This window comes from Micrasema longulum, unplaced genomic scaffold (genome assembly GCF_059751315.1).
Source record: "Micrasema longulum isolate JH-2025_06_02 unplaced genomic scaffold, ASM5975131v1 h1tg001186l, whole genome shotgun sequence".
Lineage (NCBI taxonomy): Eukaryota > Metazoa > Arthropoda > Insecta > Trichoptera > Brachycentridae > Micrasema > Micrasema longulum.
Genome location: NW_028278373.1, coordinates 86,678 through 110,807, shown reverse-complemented (window position 1 = coordinate 110,807; position 24,130 = coordinate 86,678). Strand labels below are relative to the sequence as shown.

General features: G+C 31.0%; 1 protein-coding gene across 2 annotated transcripts; it reads left to right on the top strand.

Moving 5' to 3' along the window:
• Window positions 1-631: 631 nt before the first annotated feature.
• LOC148276596 (putative peptidoglycan muropeptide transporter SLC46) lies at window positions 632-24,130 on the top strand. 2 transcript variants are annotated; one of them, XM_088234050.1, is made up of 5 exons: window positions 632-1,720; window positions 3,134-3,235; window positions 5,570-5,791; window positions 17,203-17,359; window positions 23,962-24,130. In XM_088234050.1, exons 1-5 carry the CDS (start codon window positions 769-771, stop codon window positions 24,083-24,085), a joined length of 1,557 nt encoding a protein of 518 aa, XP_088090176.1. In that variant the 5' UTR covers window positions 632-768; the 3' UTR covers window positions 24,086-24,130. The 2 variants fall into 2 exon arrangements, with proteins under 2 accessions (XP_088090176.1, XP_088090177.1); XM_088234051.1 differs by lacking the exon at window positions 17,203-17,359.

The window sequence follows — 24,130 nt, the reverse complement described above, 5'->3', positions numbered from 1 at the left end:
TGCTAAATGTTAATACAAAAATATTTATCCTTGCTACGTGAAGAATGAATGTCCGTTTATTCAGCAACACATCTTTACAAATACCTTATACAAGAGAGAACACGAAGAAAGAAGTCATTACAAAGAAGACGGAGACACTGTTTTGCGGCGAGTATTGTCTAAAACAGATTCAGTCTTTATTCGGATAGTGACAGTGATAGGGGACGCACGCGCGTAACATGAGTGGCGTATTTGTGATTTTTAATTTATTTTTCTATCGCAGGGCTACATTATATGTTTATTCGCATTACTTATGGAAAAAAAATATTAAACAGTATGTCTCCATGTTATTTTTTCTTTTTAAATGTCTGAACTTTATAATAATCCGTCTTTAACTAGTGGTAACACGATGTTACATCACCGCGCGCAAAGTAATTATTTACCATAGTCTATTAAGAGTTAAAGTCGTGTTTACAGCATTGTAGTTGGGGTATTCCCAGTACTTCCTCCGGAACTCGCAGATTTTTTTCACGCTGGGGCTCGGAAAGGTTAAGGAAGTAGGTACTTGCTATTACTTAATCGACATCTCTCGATTCGACTTCGTGCTTTTCGACAGTATATGTTCCCAAGTTATGTGGGGTGGTTGTTAACTAATTAAATGTATGTGACTTCAATAATAATTACTAAACGTAATCGTAAATTATATTTACAATAAAAAAATATCAAAAAAAAAACAGTTTTATATAAATCAAATTCGAATAAAGATAATGTTTTAAATTTTTATCCAAAATGGCAATCACTAATCGAGAAAGTGATACGGGTGATTGTGATGTGAGTGTTGGACCAGATTCTTCAAAAACCAAAACAGAAGAAGCAAAACCTAGTTTCGCGAAGAGAATAAAAAATGTATTTGGTTTAGTGTCCGTTGAACCACTTTTAGCATGTTATATTATGCCGAGTGTTTTAGCAGCTTTGGCTGTTCAAAATCTGAACTTGGAAAAGTCCTGCAGAGTAAACAATGGCTACGGAAGCAATATCTGCGACAGACTTATCAGACAAGACGTGGACAACCTCACGGAAGAAGTACAGCACGTTCAGACTCTAGTTGCAAACATGATATCTTGGAAATCACCTCTGCAAACCTGCATCCCAGCCTTGATGATCATGTTTATCGGAGCTTGGAGTGATCGGACGGGGCTTAGAAGACCATGCATGATTATGCCCCTAGTAGGAGAGATTATCTCAAGCCTCGGTCTTCTCTTGTGTACCTTCTATTTTCTCGAGTGGCCAATGGAAGTCACTGGAGTTTTCGAAGCATTACCGCCAGCTTTGACAGGTGGATGGACCACGATGTTTATGTCTGTTTTCTGCTACATATCAGACCACACGACGGTTGAGGATAAAACATTTAGGATCGGAGTCGTAAATATCTTCATAAGTGTCGGGATTCCGATCGGAACAGCTCTTAGTGGAATTTTAACTAAAACCCTTGGATTCTACGGAGTTTTCTCTATCTCACTATTTCTGTATGCTGTCGGTTTTACATACGGGTTATTTTGCATTAAGGACACGAGGAGGGTGCAAGAATCTAAAGAAAAAATGAACTTTTGTTTGGATTTTTTCAACCCCAAACATGTAACTGATACGTTGAAAGTAGCGTTTAAGCCAAGACCTGGTACTCGAAGATGTAGAGTTATGCTTCTTATGGTCATCTTCATAACTCTGACGGGCCCAGTTTACGGTAAATAGTGAAATTAATTATTTTAGTTTGATTCCTAATTCAAAAGATAATTTTCGATTCCAAATTTGAGAGAGGAAAATGAAAATGAAAATGAGCGTTTATTTTGGGCTTGTGGCCTTTCGTTGACCGATGCTAGTCCAATGAAAATTTTCGGTATTTTCTCTCATTTTTTAACGTAAATTTATCCGTTTCAAATAATACATATTATATCATAAATTTTATATTACAAAGAGCATTTTTCGAAAGGAAATATGTGCGTTAGGATGGGCCGATATTTTTTTTTCCGAATTTTGAAATAAAAAGGGTCTAAAATGTTTTCTTTTGGATTACTCGGAATGCAAAAAATATCATAACAAATATTCGATGCTACTTTTGACCCTCAACCAGAGCTTGAAGTTTTAGAAAAAGTCGATTTTTTGTAGTAAACCGGCTGTCATTTCGTATTTAAGTAAGAAAATCAGTCTTATTAAATGTTATAATGTGCATTAAATCTTATTAAATAAGCATCTAAAGGCGTGAGTTGCACTTTGTTTTGTAATAAATGGGTAGCATTGTTTTAATAGGCCATTGTTTTCGTCAATATTAGACCGGCGCTTGACGGAATTAGTTCCGCGGAGTGTAAACTTTTTCCATTTCGGTAGTTTTAAAGCGCGTTCGAATTTGTAATGTGATTAAGTTATTTACTTACTAACACAAAATAATTTTATCAAGATAATTAACAAAATGTTCAGACAGCGATAAACTTCAAACCTCGGTTGAGGTCCAAAAGTAGTATGGAATATTTTTTAAATAATTTTTACGTTCAATGTGATCCAAAATGCAACTTTTTAGACCCCTTTCACTTTGATGTCTAAAAAAATAAAAAACCTCATACATCATCGGCCCACTCTAAGTACGTCTATTATTTTACAGGGGTTATGAAATGTAGTTGGCAAGTTTAAGTAATCACTTTGCATACTCTGTAACATTCTACACACTGCCAACGTGTGAAAAACCACGGTAATCCAAGTTATTTCTTCGGTTCCTACATCTTCTAAATTTATTGCGCGGGTTGTTGCCCCGTGAGTAGTGTCGCGGACTCCGGATCAGGAGGTTTGAGATTCGAACAGCGTTCTCCCTCAACTTCCTTCCTATTTTCTAACACGGTTATTTACGACTCAAAGGAAATGCCCCCAAAATATAAACACGTGAGTGAATCATAAAAACCAAAAAATCTTTTTAAATTGTAGTGTAGTCCCTGTCGACGAATATTTTAATATCTGCAAAATATTGTTGATTTAAACGTTTAATTTAAGAAGGTTTGTTTTAGCTTTTGAAAAAATAAGCTCGTTGATCTGAGTTCGTAGAAAAAAGAATAATCCAGCTGTAATTAACATACAAGCAACCCTTACAACATCTATTTATTTTTTTCAGGTGAAATAGGAGTGATATATCTCTTCACTAGATACAAATTTAACTTTAATGAAGTTGACTTTAGTTTGTTCACAACATATGGAGTCATCATGAATTTGATAGGTTTGTTTAAATTTAACAATTTATTTTTAAGTGTGACGGTAAGAATACATTATATTTGTATTTATTTACGTCATAATTGGCATTGTTTACTAATTAAGTAGTAAACATAAATCAACAGAGTAAAGGAATAAGGTATAAAAGTAATTTTGTAAAGCTGAAAAGTTATTACCATAAAAATATTATTTTGTAATATATTAATGGTATTATACATAATATTAACATAATACAGAGACCACTGTGTAAGATTGCTCCGGGAATAAATTTATAGTATCAATACTGTCATCATTATTACCCTCATATTTATATAAATTTTTAATAAACTTAATAGTGATGCTTAATACTATTACTAACTGAAACATAAAATTATTCATTTATCTGTTAACAAAATTATATATTATACCATATAAATGTAATACCATTATTCCTTTCATTGAACCATTTTGTTTTTATTTTTATTATCGAAATTAATAACTGAATTGAATTATTATAGAAATAAAAAAAAAATCGATACATGATCCTTACTTTGCCACACCATGTATTGATAAATAACTTATCAGTATCATTATGTTTGATACGTATAAAATTTTATTGCGTATTTTGTATATTGTTCTGTTATAATATTATTCAATGCATCGATATCAGTATAGAAGAGTCCCGACTTGACAAGAACTTTTCTTACAAGTCGGGACGGAAAAATGAATTATTGTGCCATAATAAAATTGCGTATTGCGTGTATTAAATATAAATAAATAATTACAACAGACGCAAAGAAAAGTTTGTGAAAAGGTAATATGGAAGTATTGGCATTTACTAAGCTCATAATTTGTCATTGGCTAGTATATTCACGGTTCTGTAGACAGATGAGAGCTTGAATATCCATATTTCTTCAATGTGTTTATTTTTGTGAAGTGTTTTTAATGTGAAGATTTTTGGAATTTTAAAAATACTTCAGGGGGTGAAAAAACCAGTCCTCGTCAGCAAAAAATTAGGTTAACTAAGTATTATTGATAAAATACTTAAACATAAGAGATTCCGAATAATTTTAGCATGTAACTTGCAGGATTCAAATAAAAAAATTAACTAATAGGTACTTCTGAATAACATAACATATCAATATTATTTCTTTCACATTAAATCTAGAGAAGTATATGAGAAAAAGTATGGCGCCTAATATCTGTGCTAGCTTAAAATGCAATTACAAATATTTGGTGAATAAAGAATGTGCTCCTTTATTCGCCTGTTAGGCGTATAAATGGCCTGTCGAATAAATGTTTTTGAAGCAAAAAATCCTTGGCGAACAAATCACCGCACCGCACTGGGTCAAGAAAATAATAAGGCGAATAAATTAATATTTTGCGAAAATATTTCGATGAACAAATTTATTTATCAAAACTTTAAGTACAATAATATATGCAGTTTGGTTGGTTTAGTGCTAAAGGCAATATCTTCCAGCTAACCAAAAAAAAGGCTTGTCAATATTTTTGTACTTTAAAATACTGTATAAATACACATATTAATTTTCTAATTACAGTTGTTTTTTATTGGGTACATAGCATAGAGCTACATAAAAAACGTATTAATCAAAATACCTTTGTCTTTGAGAAATCTGTAATCATGTAAAAAGTTTGGAAGAAGACAGGAAGATGATTCAGAGAAAGAATTTTTAAAATGAAGGCAAATAAAGTTTCTAAAGATATATAATAATATTTTAGATGTTTCGTATGATAGGTGGCCTAGGAAGATGCATTTTTTTATAAAGAGATAGCTCTTTCCAAAGTCTGAAATCTTGAACAGAAAAATTGCCGAAGAATGATTTAGTGTGTTGAGGAATGGAAAATAGAAAAATAAACGTTCAAGAATCGGGTCGTAGTCCAGTGGCTAGTATAATGGACTCACTGATCAAAGGTCCGAGGTTTGAACACCCTCTCTACCATAACTTCATTCCCATTTCTTAATATAGTATCACGAACGCAAATAATATTTTTTGATAAATTTTTGATTAATATGAAAATAGAAACACTCTGTTGTTAACCACTTATTTTTTAATTAAATTACTGACCGCTTTCAAAGCACCACGTGCTCCGTTATTATTGAGATTTTTCAACCATACCTCGATAAAGGAACACGTGGTACTCTAAAATCGGTGGGTTATTTAATCAAAAAATAAAATGTTAAAATCAAAGTGTTTTTTAAATAATTTTATTAAGGTATAATGAATAACCACAAAGTGAGTGCTTCAAAGATGTATGTTTTTTTTTTTTTAATAATAAAAAGGAATTGTCAAAATAACGAAAATTTTACTATCGAATAATTAAAATTTCGTTTTTTTTACAGGAACTATAATCGCCATGACAGTTTTCACTCGCTACTTTAAGATGGATGATGCTCTTCTCGGGATGCTGGCAGGAGTGAGCAAGCTGGCTGCTTGTATTGTGTACTCTGTTGCTCCTACCAGATCCTGGTTCCACATGGGACAAGTGATAGAGTGCTTCAGTGGAATTGGAGTCATCGCCATGAGGTCCATTGCCACCAAACTTGTCGAACCTGGCGAAACCGGTAAGAACTTTGTCAAAATGCACTACAATGTGCAGTCTAACAAAAAACATTTATGAGAAGGAAATATGAAATTCTAGGCATTTACAAGGTTTATGTCATGTCATTAATAATAATAATGGCGCCAGACTGGTGGCGTGGCGCAGTTGTTAAAATGGCCAACTGTGAAACTGACGTTGCGGGTTTGATTCCCGGATGTTGCAAGAAAAAATCTAACAAGGATTTTTTTCAGTTGGTCTGGGTATTGTGGTGTATTATTCATTACTTCCTTCCATATCTTTAAATTCCTACCTGCTGACAAGTCTCTAAAATAAAGACAAAGTGGGTAATTTATTTAAAAAATGAATAAACTTAAAAACTGACTATTTATTATATTATTATTATTTATTCATTTGGATGTACACAAAACATTAAAACAAAGATAGACATGGTTAAATGGTGGACTTATTACCACTGGCAATTTCTTGTCGGCGAAGCAAAAAAACAATAATTCAAATTAACTTTTAAAAATTAAATCAAAAGTTAAAAAAACAAAAACAGTAAAAATAATACACTTTTTATTGTTCCTAGTGTTTACGATATTTATAATAAATACATTTACATTTACTCCGTTGCGTCTTCTAGATATTCGTAAAACATTTATTTATTAAAAACATTTTACACTGGTGATAAAACGGATAGCGATTTGGCCGGATACCAAATATTCGGCGAGTACCTGAGCCGATAGTCGGATATCGAATTTCTCACAGTTTCTTCTAGTTAAAATCGAAACTTTTAATGAGCATAAAATAAAAAGGAGTAAATTATAGGTATATTTCTAATGATCACTAATTGATCAATGAGTTGCATAATAGTATGGTTAATAAAGTTGTTAATTAAATAATCATTATGATTTTGGGTAGTTTCACCCCTTGCGCAGAAGTAAATTTTTCAAATAATCAGGATTACTTTTTTCCAAACAAGGTCATAGACCTTGCTTGGTAAGCCGAAATGCTGGGCTTCATTTTAAGAATTTCCAAACCTTTTATTTTTACCAAATACATTAAAAACTTAATACAACACTTTTGTACGCAGTAATTTGGAAATTGCATCCGTTGTGTGGAGCCAACAATACATAACAAACATGGAAAGGATTGAAAATGTTCAACGAAAATTTTTAAAATACCTAGATTATAAAAACAATAAAACGCTTATTACTTACAGCCAATCTTCCAAGCAAAATTGATTTTTTACCCTTGAAAATAGACGCACTGTATCTGAATTATGCTATTTACATAAATTATAAAATAATAAACGAGACTCTTTTGACCTACTCTCCAAAATTAATCTTAATGTCCCCTTTCGCGTGACAAAAAATAAGTATTTATTCCATCTGCCAGTCTGTAGCACTAACTATGCACAACACTCTTTCCTCTATCGTTCTTGCTCCAACTATAATGCTTTTTTTTCATCAATTAATATATTTTACATTCCCCTTAATTTATTTAAAAGTAAATTAAGTCTCCTTATTTCTGGCTGCGATGCAATCCCACTTACTATGTTATGATGCTCACACTTACATACACCTGAACACTTACTCCCACACTAATACACAAAAACACATATCTACATTTACTCTCATACAAATACGTTTGTTTCTTTAAAATAAATGAATAAATAAGGTGCGAATTAGGGTTTGAAAATGACGATGGTTAAAACTCTGTACAATTGTTGTTCTTCATTACATTGTTTTTAGTGCATAAATAATTTTCATTTCACTTACAGAATCACTTCGTCGTACTTACAACGATAATAATATTGGATTATTACTATTGCAAACAATAAAGTTTTTTTATGGCGCTATAAATAAAAATAATTGTTTGATCGTGTTTTGTCTAATTCGCGCTAAATCTCATAAAGCCCCTGGCGATATCACCGAGCCAGACATTTAAATGGGCTTTTTTCTGGAGCAATCTTCTTAAAACTTCTAGAAAAAGTCCACTGAACTGAAATAAAATAAAATAAATAAAGAAATTAAATCGCACAGTTGAATTTTCAGTCTTCCTATTCATTTTTTTCTAAATGATTACGTTCAAAAAGGCTACCTTAATTTTTATAATTAATGAAAAAAACGTAATTACCATTTGTAACTTTGTTCACTACTAATAACAAACGTCTTTTTTAGATATCTTTTAAAACGTCCTTGCGAATAATTTTGGTTTTTTAATATTATAAAAACACGGTTTAATTTATTATTAGTGACCGACCAAAACAAGATTTTCAACTGAAACCGTAACTAAAACCGAATTTCGCTTTCTGTTCTAGTTTCGGCCGAAACTGAAACTTATTGAAAGAATTCAAACATTAAAAAACGCCCAAAATTAGGCGTTTTTATAGTTAAACTATACAAATTAATTTAAATAAGTGTAAAATAAAATACACTATTAAATAAAAGGCATAAATTTAATAAGTAAATTTGTTTATTTTTAGCGCTTAAACGTTCGTTCTTATGTTATTTATTTATTTTTTTATTTATTTATTCACACTCTTTATCAAAATACAATTCCATGTTCACTTTGCCCAGCTAACAAGGGTACATACCCCGTTCCAAGCTAGGCAATTACATTCTAATATATTATAATTGTTAACAAATTAATATAGAGCACAGACAAACAAAATATAAACTTATTCGGATACACATTTTGATTCATATACATACAGACATACACATGTACATACACACACACGTACATACACCCATGCTCATACACATACATACATTCATAAAAACATAGACAATTTATTTATGCGAAACTTCATGGTTGTCATCTATAAATATATATTTTTTGAATTATTCCTTATTTTTTATATTTTATTTTTGACATCCAGTAAGGTTCTCCAATCAGTGGCATGCATCAACTTTTCTGACTCCCTACGACCAATGTCATGAAAGAGCGAGGTCAACACCTTCCGTAACTTGACAACACTCCCGTCTTTCCACGATTCATATAACTTATTTATAAGTTCTTCAATGTACGCTATATGAACTTTAATTCATTTTCTATTAAGAAATAATATAAATATAAATGTTTGAGTATGTCCAAATGCTTGTAGACTGGCTGTATTTCCTCCCTAGGGAGTCATTCAAATTTAAATTTATTTCAACAGAGAGGGAAAACATACAGGCGTTGCCTAGTAGGTGATTTAGTTCAGTCGGATGAATCTCACCCACGTGATAAAGGTTTCAGCTCTTTTACTTCACAAAAGTCAACAGATGGAAGAGTTGAGGAAATGTGGATGTTCAAACAAGGGCAGAACGGTGAATGTTACACAGTGTGTAAAATGGCCACTTAAACCAGCTTATGACAGGTCATTAGCCCTGTAAATGCTTATACTACCATATTCTCTTCTCAAAAATGTTTTCCCTCTCTGTTGAAATAAATTTAAAAATAAATATAAATTTAAAAGATCTTAGAACTACTGAGTCAACAAATCACAAAATCAGTCAAGTTTTAATTTTTTAATTATTTATTTTAAAGAAGCAAACAGTCGACGATGATAAATTAACATTAAAAAAATACAGTTTAAAGACAGACCAGCAAAGTTTCTAAATAAGAATCATACGTATTATTAAATTGTGTTACAACAAATGGGTGTGTTTATGTGTATTTGTATGAGAGTAAGTATAGATGTGTGTTTATGTGTATTAGTGTAGGAGTAAGTGTTCAGGTGTGTAAGTGTGAGCATCATTAAATAGTTAGTGGGATTGTATCGCAGACAGAAATAAGGAGGCTTAATTTATTTTTAAATTTTTAAATAAATTAAGGGGCATGTAAAATATATCCATACATGAAAAAAAAGCATTATACTCGTATTTAGAGCAAGAACGATAGAGGAAAGAGTGTTGTGCATAGTTAGTGCTACAGACTGGCAGATGGAACAAATACTTGTTTCTTGTCACGCGAAAGGGGACACTGAGATAAATTTTGGAGAGCAGGTTAAAAGAGTCTACTTTATCATTTAATAATTTATGTAAATAGCATAATTCTGATACAGTGCATCTATTTTCAAGGGTAAACAATTCATTTTGTTTGGCAGATTGGCTGTAAATACAAAGCGTTTTATTGTTTTTATAACTCCAAATCACTGCGTACAAAAGTGTTTTATAAAGTTTTCAATGTATTTGGTTTTTTAAAAGGTTTGGAATTTTTTTAATGAAGCTCAGCATTTTATGTTAGATAATGGCAATACAATTACTAATTATTTGAATGAACAACAATCCAATATCTCAAATTGAGCTTATTTTCCACCTGAGTGTAGCCGAAGGTAATCCAGCACATCTCGACCGCAGGTTTCGACTAAGGCAAAGTTTCAGCCAATTTTAGTCCGAAACCGAAACCGCGGCCATAACTCGTTTTATTGGCTGAAACTAAAACCGTAACTAAAACTTTGGTCGATCACTATTTTTTAAATCAAGTTCCTACCTACCAACCATGCAAATTGGTTTCTATGATTTCCTACACAGAAGTTAAAATTAATAATCTACAATTACGCTAAAAAATTGCCTGTCTAAAAACAAATAAAAAATTCATAATTATTTCATAATATACGTATAAATGTATAATCATAAATATAATGGAAAAAAAATACAATTGCTGTACTACTTTTATGGCGTAAAATTTGAAATATATTTCTGTTCTAAGCTAAAAAGAGACGGGTTTTTTCCGTTGTTTAAGGATTTGCACACAATGACATGAGAATTATTATTATACTTAAGCTTGAGGTTTTTCAAGTACAGAACTTTTTTTTATGAATTTATTAATGGGCAGAGTCCAATAGGGTATTTTTATTAGAAAATATATCTGTACCTCAGAGGCAGGCGGATAATCCAAACGTCAAATGAACGTAGTTATGCAGAAAGCAACAATTAAAAAAAAAAAAGAGATATTGTTGTTATCGGCTGCAGTAAGGTCAATTTTATGTTCTGCTGAAAACAGCCAGACCGTTTTCATACAAAAAACTGTTGCAATTCCCTTCTGAAAATAGTTTCGATCATAAAAACGGCATTTCTCAATTTGCAAAAAACACCCACAGCACCAGAAAAATCTTTAATACTTAAAATATCATTAAAACCGGTCATATATAATTAGATTCTTGTTTGTAGTATTGAAAAACTAATGTGTGCTATATTTATCATTTGTGAAAGTCAAAAATATAAATATTGTATTTTTATAAAATGAAAAAACCTATCTCCTTTGATTACAAAATAGAAAATATTAATTTAGATGTAGTCAAGTCTATTAAGGACCTCGGAGTTATCATGGACTGTAAAGTTACCTTTAATGAACATATTGATACTATGATCAACAATTCACTAAAACTCTTGGGTTTTGTTCGTAGGACATCTAGTGACTTTACTAATATGTTCACGGTTAAAACACTATATTGCTCACTTGTTCGTCCTCTTTTAGAATATGCATCCGTGATCTGGTCTCCCTTCTATGTAAGCCGGATAAATCACATAGAATTGGTGCAACATCGTTTGCTTAGAAAAGTAGCATGGCTGATTGGCCTCGAGAGGGGAGACTACACTTACGGAGAAATGGAGTCAATGTTAAAAATCTCAAGTCTACAAAAACTTAGAAATAACATTGACTCCATATTTATGTTTAATTTGCTGAATGGCTTAATTGATGTACCATCGTTACTGGAACAAGTAGCATTCAATGTTCCGATCCGCCAGCTGCGAAATAATAATGTGCTGTTCCTCGATCAACACAGCACAAACTATGGCTTGCATGCACCAATGTCCCGATTGTGTCGTATTGCAAACTCGAGACAAGATCTGGACTTTTTTGGTGTAAGTTTTTATAGATTTAAAAATTCACTTAGATAGACCGGATCTTGTCTTGAGGTAGTAATTTGTTTTTTGTCCTAGCTTTCAATTTATTTAGTTGTATTTTATTTTATTAGTGCCTGTATTTATTATCAGAAATTGTATTTACCATCGTTAGAATGTACTGCATAAGTCCGTAAAATAAATAAATCACTGTTGTATAGATTTGATTTTTCAATATTTTCACAAAGGTGCCATTATCTCAGTTTCACTTTTCTATATCTGGCAGCTTTCTGCATAACTACGTTAAAATGTTCAGCAATGGCCTAAAAATATTAATAATTCAATTCATTATTAATAATTCAGAACATAAATTTGTATGTTCAGTATCTAAATACATTGGTTCTTTCATTATAAGACTTACATTTCTTCAAGTCAAAAATACAGTAAAAAATACTACATAATGGACTTAAACACTACAACGACCTACCTTACTACTTGAAAACTTTTACTGGAGACAAATTTAAAATCAATCTATAAAAGCACATGATGACTGAACTAACTAGACTAGACGAGACATAAAATGACTAGACAATATTAAATTTCTAATGTAACCCTAACGGGTTTTTTAAAATTGTAAATAAATAAAATAAAAAAAAGATCAATGGACACGATCATACATACACTGGATACGAAAATCGAAATGTCATTTCATCAAATTCTGGATTTGCATCCGTCTGCCTTTGAGGTACAGATATTACGATTTTACGATTCTAATGATAAAATTATATATTTTTTGTAAATCAATGTACTTGTTTTTATTCATAATTTTCGAACACATGTAAACGACTCGCAATGGGCATCGGGTCACTTTGACGTCATACGTCATGCCCGCCGAGCGCGCTTCTAACAAATTGCCTACAACCTACAAGTATGGAGCGGTAACGTAATGCGTTACATTTTTATCATAGGACGCGAAACGTAATCCGACGTCGCATGGAAAAAATATTGTTACTATTTCCATCGTATTTTTTTCTTGTTTAAAAACTAACGTTAGAAGAGATGTACCGGATATGAAATAGTTTTGGGAAATAAATCTTACTAATTATATTTAAATTGTTCTTTAAATATTACAAATTGAAATATTTGGGAACATAGTAATGTAACATAAAATTTAATCGAAAAATTATAAAAACCATAGAAAAAACGTGTTTTAAAAAAAGTGATCCTAATATGGGATGCTCGGATTTTTAATTTTTTTGATGAATTAATCACATATATGCAATCGATATTAAATTGTTCTTTAAATATTAAAAATTTAAATCTTTGAAAACATGGTAATGTTACATAAAATTATATCGAAAAATTATAAAAACCATAGAAAAATCGTGTTTAAAAAAAAGTGATCCTAATATGGGATGCTCGGATTTTTAATTTTTTTGATGAATTAATCACATTTATGCAATCGATATTAAATTGTTCTTTAAATATTAAAAATTTAAATCTTTGAAAACATGGTAATGTTACATAAAATTAAATCGAAAAATTATAAAAACCATAGAAAAATCGTGTTTAAAAAAAAGTGATCCTAATATGGGATGCTCGGATTTTTAATTTTTTTGATGAATTAATCACATATATGCAATCGATATTAAATTGTTCTTTAAATATTAAAAATTTAAATCTTTGAAAACATGGTAATGTTACATAAAATTAAATCGAAAAATTATAAAAACCATAGAAAAATCGTGTTTAAAAAAAAGTGATCCTAATATGGGATGCTCGGATTTTTAATTTTTTTGATGAATTAATCACATATATGCAATCGATATTAAATTGTTCTTTAAATATTAAAAATTTAAATCTTTGAAAACATGGTAATGTTACATAAAATTATATCGAAAAATTATAAAAACCATAGAAAAATCGTGTTTAAAAAAAAGTGATCCTAATATGGGATGCTCGGATTTTTAATTTTTTTGATGAATTAATCACATTTATGCAATCGATATTAAATTGTTCTTTAAATATTAAAAATTTAAATCTTTGAAAACATGGTAATGTTACATAAAATTAAATCGAAAAATTATAAAAACCATAGAAAAATCGTGTTTAAAAAAAAGTGATCCTAATATGGGATGCTCGGATTTTTAATTTTTTTGATGAATTAATCACATATATGCAATCGATATTAAATTGTTCTTTAAATATTAAAAATTTAAATCTTTGAAAACATGGTAATGTTACATAAAATTAAATCGAAAAATTATAAAAACCATAGAAAAATCGTGTTTAAAAAAAAGTGATCCTAATATGGGATGCTCGGATTTTTAATTTTTTTGATGAATTAATCACATATATGCAATCGATATTAAATTGTTCTTTAAATATTAAAAATTTAAATCTTTGAAAACATGGTAATGTTACATAAAATTAAATCGAAAAATTATAAAAACCATAGAAAAATCGTGTTTAAAAAAAAGTGATCCTAATATGGGATGCTCGGATTTTTAATTTTTTTGATGAATTAATCACATATATGCAATCGATATTAAATTGTTCTTTAAATATTAAAAATTTAAATCTTTGAAAACATGGTAATGTTACATAAAATTAAATCGAAAAATTATAAAAACCATAGAAAAATCGTGTTTAAAAAAAAGTGATCCTAATATGGGATGCTCGGATTTTTAATTTTTTTGATGAATTAATCACATATATGCAATCGATATTAAATTGTTCTTTAAATATTAAAAATTTAAATCTTTGAAAACATGGTAATGTTACATAAAATTAAATCGAAAAATTATAAAAACCATAGAAAAATCGTGTTTAAAAAAAAGTGATCCTAATATGGGATGCTCGGATTTTTAATTTTTTTGATGAATTAATCACATATATGCAATCGATATTAAATTGTTCTTTAAATATTAAAAATTTAAATCTTTGAAAACATGGTAATGTTACATAAAATTAAATCGAAAAATTATAAAAACCATAGAAAAATCGTGTTTAAAAAAAAGTGATCCTAATATGGGATGCTCGGATTTTTAATTTTTTTATGAATTAATCACATATATGCAATCGATATTAAATTGTTCTTTAAATATTACAAATTTAAATGTTTGGGAACATAGTAATGTTACATAAAATTAAATCGAAAAATTATAAAAACCATAGAAAAATCGTGTTTTCAAAAAAGTGATCCTAATATGGAATGCTCGGATTTTTTAATTTTTCATGAAATAATCATATTATCGGCCAATGTACCAATGACGGCAGGCTTTGCACTGGATTCACTCCTTGCATTTGATTTTGTGCCTTTTTTTCAAAATGTCCCTTTTCTTATAGAAGCCTTCCAGTTCTGTTTCATAAGGATTCTGCAACCTGGATATAATCTGGAAAATAAAATATAAATATATTTAGTGCTACAAGAATTCAATATTAGAAACAACATTCCAAATTTTAGAGAGTACTCCATATAAGGCGTACAGACTTCTAGGGTTTATCTTAAGAATCTCCAAGCCATTCTCATCACCAAATACATTAAAACTTCTTTACTACACTTATGTGCGAAGTCAACTCGAATTCGCTTCATTAGTATGGTCCCCTCAATATAATGTATATATTAATCAAATTGAAAACATTCAAAAGAAATTTATAAGGAGCCTGGAATATCGTTTTGGTAACATTGAAAATGATTACGGCGCATCTTTGATCAATTTTAATATAGAATCACTACAAAAAAGGCGCCTTAGATATGATTTAATTTTTCTTTTCAAAATTCTCAATAACATAGTTGATTCGCCGTATCTTTTACAAAATATTGGTTTCCGTTGTCCTTTTCGCTATACTAGATTAAATTCCCTTTTTTATGTACCAACTTGTAAAAACAATTATACCTCGAATTCATTCATTAGACGTACCTGTACAAATTATAACGGACTCAGTATTGATGTAGACATTTTTAACTGCACGTTGCATTTGTACAGAAAATTTCTTCATGGGGTCGATTATTTGGGATAGTTGCTGAATGTACATCTTGAGTGGTTTATGCTATGTATATGTGCCGCATGTAATGTATATGTTTGTGTATGTTTTATATGTGCGTTCATGTGTGTGCGTGGATGGCTCGGAGTGTACATTCGGTATTTTTATTTATTTTAATTTATTACCTCCATGGAAAACGCAAATGTCAACAATTATCCTTTTTTCACTTAAAATTCTTATCTATTTTTTATTTTTTGTCACATTTAATGTTTATTTCTTTTTAATTTATGAAAACTTAATTGGTCTTTTTATGTTAAAAAATTGTTGTTTGTTTGACTGTATGTTTTCTAAATAAAATAAAATAAAATAAAAATAAAATAAAATATTAGGGTCGCCCAGATATCTGATATTTGGAGATTAGAAGAAACGAAAATACTGTCAGAAAAAAAATCTACTCTAATTAAAATTCAAAACATTATGAAAACATAAAACTTAGACCTTTATATTGTTGATTAGTTAAAGATTCATAAATTTGTGGAGAAAAAATATTGAAAAATAATAAATTGTAACTTACGTAACTACGACACGAAATAAATATTTATTCCATCTGCCAGTCTGTAGCACTATCTATACCCAAAACCCTTTCCTCTATCGTTCTTGTTTCAATTAGATTATTTTCTTTACACCCATTGATATGTTTAACATGCAGCTTAATTTATTTTAAAATAAATTTCGACGTATTCTATCTGACTACACTCCCACTTGCTTTTTAATGATACACATTAAATAATTTAATGATTGTGGACTGAATGCTTCTATAAAACAAATATTAAACAGGAATGGCAAAGTAACGGAATCACTGACTCTGACGCTTGTGGTGCGTCTGGCATCCGGGCGCGCGCTTACACATTTCGATTGGTCGGTCGAGATGCGGGTACGCTGGGTTATAATGGTTGTTCTCGCTTAGTTTTTGAGAAACACCGTCACCTCATATTAGGGACGTATGCCGTATCCGTATGACGTACGCCAACTCTAATGTATGGGAGCGAAGGGAATTAGAAAAATAATGATGAAAGTTGGTTGAATGCTGTCGAAATGCGATCCCTCGGGCGAATGTGTGGTAAAACGATGTATGATAGGTGCACAAATGTCGAGATCCGTGAAGTGTGTAAGGCTGAGACATGCATTATTGACAGAATCAAGAGAGGGGTGCTGCGTTGGTTTGGACATGTAGAGCGAATGGACAGCGAAAGAACGGCTAAAAGGATCTACGATGCAAATGTTGATGGATGCAGAAAACGAGGAAGACCGAGAAAGAGATGGCACGATCAAGTCCATCAAATACTTGAAGATGGACATGTCAAAAGTAGGAATAATCATGAGAAGATGTATGAATGTAGAGGAAGCGAGGTCTGTATGCCAAGATAGAGTGTTATGGCGTTCTATCCTGTCTGCCTACCCCTACGGGGAAACGGCGTGATGGTTTGTTGTTGTTGTTGTGTTGTCTTCTAATAAAATAAAAAAAATCTCTATTTATATATGCTGACGTGAAATGCGTACGATTAAATGGAAAATTTTAAGTAAACAGTCGTTTTTTTAACCATCACAGGTCGTATTCATTCCTTATTTGGTGTTGTGGAAGCCATAGTTCCCATTATCTACAGCCCTCTCTACAACCAAGTGTACATCAGGACCATCAATTCAACTCCAGGAGCCATCTTCCTCATGGGGGCTGTTCTTACGATTCCTGTTGTGGTCATTTTCTTGTGAGTATTTCTTTCATTTCCATGTTCCTGACGCAGGCAAAGCCTTCGATTATCGAAAAATAAATCGCTTTTATTTTTCCATTTGGTAGCGCATTGTACATCGAGGCTTTGCTGGCAGAATGCATTAAGTCATTAAAACAAGTTCCGGGATAATTGCGTTTAAAATGTTTTTACTTTTTCATCTCTTTGTTTTCACTCTTTTCAGTATTTTAAATTTATTTTGCAAATATCAATTACATTGTTTAACAACATTATTTTTGGTACGTGTACTTGTACACACATTATTCGCTAATAAGCGGAATGGGGAATGTTGTAGTACCTACTTAAAGTGGCCACTTAACCCAGCCAATGACAGGTCATAAGCCCTGTAAACGCTCGAATATCCATAATCCTGAATTTGAAAAAAATTCTACCCCATCTCTGTAGGGATATAAATTTAAAAAAAATACAATGTTTAAATCATTTTTTCGTAACTTGCTTGCATTTTATTCAATAAAATAGTCTCGATATTATAATATTCATATAACGCGGATTAAATCGATGCAACGTAAAATTAAAAAAATCGTTAATATTCAGAATTGGATCAAATACTTTCATAATTAACTATACTGATCGTCTAGAGTACTTTCATATCTTCAGTTTAGAACTCAGAAGGATTTTGGCTGGCTTAATATTCTTGCATAAATTAATATCTAACTGTATGGATGCCCATGATATTCTTGCTCAGATTAACCTTAATGTACCCCACCGTAACTTGCGTACCAATGCTGTCTTTGCTGTGGGAAATTATAAAACCAACATCGGATTTTTTCCCTTCCGCCAAAGATCCTCAGAACAGCGAACGAAATCTCAAAAAACGGTACTGTCGATGTGTTTCTACAGCAAAGGTAAGCATTCAAGAAGCAAGCGGTGTTGTCACTCCTGACTCGCGACGACCCACTTGCCATGTCCGTCTAGATTATGCCATAATTATACTTTTAATAAATTTAAATAGATTTTCAGATTCACATCATTCCAATAGAGAAAGGTAATTATTCTTATGCTAAAATAGAGTCATTGTTAAATATTTCTGATCTAAAAAATCGCAGAACTAATATTGATTCCAGATATATGTTCGGCATCCTAAATGGTATAATCGATGTTCCAACATTACTGGGACAAGTAAAATTCCATATTTCGACTCGACTTCGTAGGTTGAAAAACAATGAAGTACTGTTCATCGATCAGCATAGAACAAAATATGGCCTTAATTCTCCGACAACCCGTCTTTGCGTATTGTTAATTTAAGACAAGATCTGGACTTGGTTTTAAGTTTACAACGATTTAAACGAGCACTAAAAAAATGGTCCAGATCTTGTCTTGATGTCCCTTATGTTTGTCAATGCTTTTTTTATTTTTTTAAAAATGTTTTTAACTATTCTTAAATTGTAATATTATAAATTATGTAAAGGGACAATGTCCGTTAGTAAATAAATAAATAATTAAGATAGTTTAGATTAAGTGTTATTATATATAAACTTTTTAATGCCAATCTGTTAGGGCTTCTATAAGCCTGCTGATTGGCTTATTTATTTTTTTTAACCCCATTATTTCTCCCACAATTTTTTTTTTTTGTTATAAAAAGTTCTGCTAATATTCATTAGAGGCAAAGCATAAAATTTGAAATCAATATCTTGCACCTACATTTAAAAATATTTGAAATATAAATGTAAAGTCTGTGGACTTAATGCATTCTGGCAGTATATCCTCGATATGATAATTATTATTTGTTTATTCGGGGTCTCATTCAATCCATTTAGCTACAGTTAAGTCATCATCATCATCATCATTGTTATATTTTCCTCAGTCCCGGAATGAGTTCTAATAACTCCTGGGAGTATAATGTATATGCATTGTATGATTATATTAAATAAAAAAAAATTTAAAAAAAAATCATCATTTCCTTTCCGCACCTAAATACATAAAATACATAAAACATTATGTTGTTTACGATTGAAATAAAATGCAACAAAAAATCTAGAAAAAAAAAATCGATTTGAGGCAACATCTCGTCTATTTTAGTGATTATTTCAATCTTAATTTGAAATGTATAAAAAATACACAAAAAGTGTGCGTTTAAAAAAATCTGTATTTATTCCTTACTTTTATAAATACTGCCCCTATCAAAGTATTAATTATAGGTCAGCCCGTTTGCCTAGTATATAAAAGACCTCGCGTTCAATTCCCGAAATGATTGGCGCAAAACATGTATTTAAAAGGGTGTTAACAGTAGAATATTGAATAATCCTGGACTGGCACCTGTAGCGTAAGAATAATCGTCTTACATTCATGTAACAAAAATGATCGAGTACGCAGCGATTGGTGTACCAGTACAGTGCCCAATGCACTTTTAGGTGTTGAAAAGGAATGATGGGTTTGTGAGGTATCAGTCCTGGGACAGTAAAATACTGCAATGTAAAATCATCATATAAATAAATATTTCACCTCGACCCTCCCAGGAATTGAACCCAGAACCTCACGCTCGTTAGGCGAGCTGGCTCGAAACGCTTTACCTCCTCATTAAGATTTAAATGTTTTTAAAAAAATCAAAATTCATTTTTAATCTTGAAGAATACGCAATTACTAACGCTCAGAATATTTTTTTTTCTAAAATACTCAATAACAAGGATTCTGGTGTTCCGTCAACCATTTTCTTCAACCGCAAAATGGCTAATGGCTCTCAAATTATTGTAAAGTTTTTTTCTATTTTAATTTTAACTATTTTTACTATTTCAAGTACAGCTTTAAACAAATAAATTTCAAGTACAATTGTCATCAAGCGGAGGCGGATTGGTTGTCTTGACCTTGTACTGCGGATGCTTCCTGAGAGCCTTAACCATGCTTGCCTACTTTACTAGGCATCAGGTTCTCGACGTCCTGGACGTCCACTGCTGACTGTTCGTCGGCAGTTCGTGTCAGAACTAAGGGACGCGAACCTAACTTCAAATATTGTTTGCATTTGAGAAGTTGTAATGTACAAAATTAAAATATTAAAATATTTTATTTCAAGCGCAACTACGTCAAAGTGTTATTCGAATCATTTTTTAGTGTCTCTCTTCATTACATAATAATAGGATCCGAGTTGAAAAATAAACAGGTTCTTGGTACTACCACTTTTAATTGGAACTATGAAGTTATCCAATCTACATATCATGGTATTACTGAGAAGCAACTTCTGCACATCCTACTTGTGATTGCTTATTACTGAATAATCATTGTGTTCGGTGATCCCAAGAAAATACACCGGATTCCGTTTTTACACGATAGATACGTTTCATAGAATACCGTGTATATAAAACCATAAAACAAATAAGAAAATATAAAAAATATTTTTTTAAATGTAGTCAAAGCTTCATCAGCTTCTAACGTCTCTAAATTGCAATCTGCTATCTTCCTTTTATTTAAATCTCACCCTAAAAGCCCATATCTTCGAAGCGTCGAATACTTATAATTATAAGGGCGGCCTCCGCAGTGTAGTGGTCAAGACGCTTGACTCACACACGAAAGGTTCCGGGTTCGGTTCTCGGTGAAAACATAAACATTAAAATGTGATTTTTCTCAAGCCTGGGTGTTATGTGATATAATTCACCACTGTAATTGGGCCTCCTGGCCTGTTGTGGTGCAAACATAAATAAATAAATAAATTAAGGTTTAAATTAATTTTAACTGAGAGGGAAAACATTTTTGAGAAGGGAACGTGAAAGTCTAGGCATTTACAGGGCTTATGACATGTCATTTGTTGGTTTAAGTGGCCACTTTACACATGTTTGAACATTTAACTAGCCAATGACATGTCAAAAGCCCTGTAAATGCCTAGACTTGCATATTCCCTTCTCAAAAATGTTTTCCCTCTCTGTTAAAATAAATATAAATATGAACAACTCCCTAGGGAGAAAATCCAGCCAGTCTGCAAGCATTTGGACAAACTCAAACATTGTTGAATTAACTACCTGGTACAAGAAGTAGTATAAAAATTTAAAAATTGTTTTCAGGCGTTGCCTAGTAGGTGATTTGGTTCAGCCGGATGAATCTTACCCACGTGATAAAGGTTTCAGCTCTTTTACTTCACAAAAGTCAACTGATGGAAGAGTTAAGGATATGTGGATGTTCAAACATGGGCAGAATGGTGAATGTTACAGTGTGTAAAGTGGCCACTTAAACCAGCAAATGACATGTCATAAGCCCTGTAAATGTTTTTCTTGCCAACAATAATCCGATTGACACCAAACGATCCTACAAGGGGGAAACGCATAAATACTGGCTGCAAAACATGGGTTAACGAATATTCTCAAAAATGTTTTCCCTCTCTTTTGAAATAAATTTAAATATGAACAACTCCCTAGGGAGGAAATCCAGCCAGTCTGCAAGCATTTGGGCATACTCAATAATTGTTGGAGGAATTTCCCGACTATCATCGCACCTCAGGGCCGGAAACCATACAATAAACTACCAAACCAAATTAAACAAAAGGCTCAGATAACCTTTACAAAATATATATTTGAGTACAAACCATTTTACGTGTTTTTTTTGCACCGTGCTATTGCAAAACCGAATTGAACAAGATCGTGTACAAACAGAATCGGGTGAATTTGCATAATCATTTTAAATGAATGATTCAAATAGCAAATACTCAGTCATCTGGTTTCTAGTTCAAGGTTCACCTTAAATTAAAATGAAATAATAAAAATGAAATAATAAACTCGTGTACGAGTAGGTATACGTAGTTCTCACGACCAAATCTTCGTTCTTTAATATAATTGTATTTTACTGTTCTTTTTAAAGCAGATATATTTTGTTGCTTTTAATATACGAGAATATATTTATTTATATTTTCACATTTTTAAAAACTTTTTTTTATTTAATTTTTTTATTTATTGTTATTTTTTTTTGTTTTTTTTTTTACAATATACATAAGAGATAAAACAGAGTTTTTAAAAAAGAATAATTACAAAGCAATGAAATACATATAAACAGTAAGAATAGTAAACAAAAACTCCTACAAAGGCATGGCCTGTTCGTGGGTATACAAGAAACGTTAATGAATTTGCTCCTATAAAAAATGGACCGATATAATATTTTTGTATAATTTAATAAAGAAAAAAGAAAATATTCTGCACAAGATACTGTAGAACGTACTTTTTATTTTATAGTAATTAAACGTGGTGCTATGGTCAAAGCGTTTGCCTACCATGCGAAAGATCTCGGGTTCGATTCCCGACATGGTTGATATGAAATATTTATTTTAAATTGTGTTTTCACACCAGAATATATCATAGTACCTGGACTGGTACCCGAAGCGTGAGTCTGATCACCTTACCTTCATGTAACAAAAAATGATCAAGATACGCTGCGATTGGTGTACCGATGCAGTGCTCTATGCACCATTAGGTGCGGAAAAGGAATACTGATGATGATGAAAAAAGAAAAATTAACAATATAATAGAACATACAAATATTCATTTTTATTTAAGGGTTGCAATATATGTCATAGAAAAAAAGATTCAATATCTTTTGTTTGAATCCAGGATAGTGAGTGTTTTTTAAAAGAAGGAAAATTTTGAAAGCTTGGAATTAACGAAATATTTTCAGTAACAAAATAATTTTAAAAAATTGGGCCTATAAAATATGCATGTCTCTGTGCTAGCCTCGTTTTACAATTTGGTATTTCTGGCATACGATTCCTTCTTAGATTTGATCTATTTGAATTACTATTAGTAATTTTCGTGTTTTTTTACTTAGGTTCTAAGAATTTTTAGAAGTATTTTTGTCGGTAACCTGTAATTGAACATGTTTTAAAAAATTGTACATATTTTTTTAGAAATTAAAAAACTTAATTTCACTTTGTCGATAAAATTGAAGATAAATGTTAACTTCCCATAAACGTTTATGTACCACTATAATACGGGCCCGGGGATTACAATGGGAAGTTAACATTAATCTTCAATTTTATCTACAAAATAAAAGTAAGTTTTTTGTATGAAAATCAGAATATGCTTACATTTTTTTCTTCTAAACATGTTTAATTATAAGTTACCGACAAAGTTACTTTAAATGTTAATGAAAATATACTCATTTTTGTACACAAATATCGGTTTTTCTTTCGAAGATAACTCTGTTAATTTTCCATTGTAATCGGGGCCCTGGACTAGCACCTGGAGGGTTAAACTGATCAAGTCACCTTGTGGCATGTGATCAATATACGCTGCATTTGGTGTAGCAATGCAGTGCCCTATGCACCACAGGGTATGAATAGTAGTAACATAATGATTATGATTTCAAACAAAATCAATACACCCTAAAATTATATATGAGATGAAAAATTGAAAAATTTACAGTCGTTTATTAATTTAAAAATTAACTAATTAAATTAACAAAAAAGTTTTTATTGAAAATTTTATCAAAATGTCGAATGTTTGATTTGAACTATGAAGTTTTTTCAAGAAATATTTATAAAAAACATCAATACTAACGAGTTTTACTGTCGGCTGTGTAAAATGATTTATGCACTGTTGTTGAAAATGATTGTCAGATTAAATAAAATGTATTTTCCGCTTTATTTTCAGATCAATGTATATTCTTCAAAAGCGGGACGACAAGGAAATTCAAAACGCAGAAGAAATGAAAAATGTCAAAGATTTTAACCACAAAGAAAAATATGCTTATACGAACGAAATAACAGCTATGTGATTATTAACTTATGTAAAAACGATTTCAATAAACTTTTATACAAAA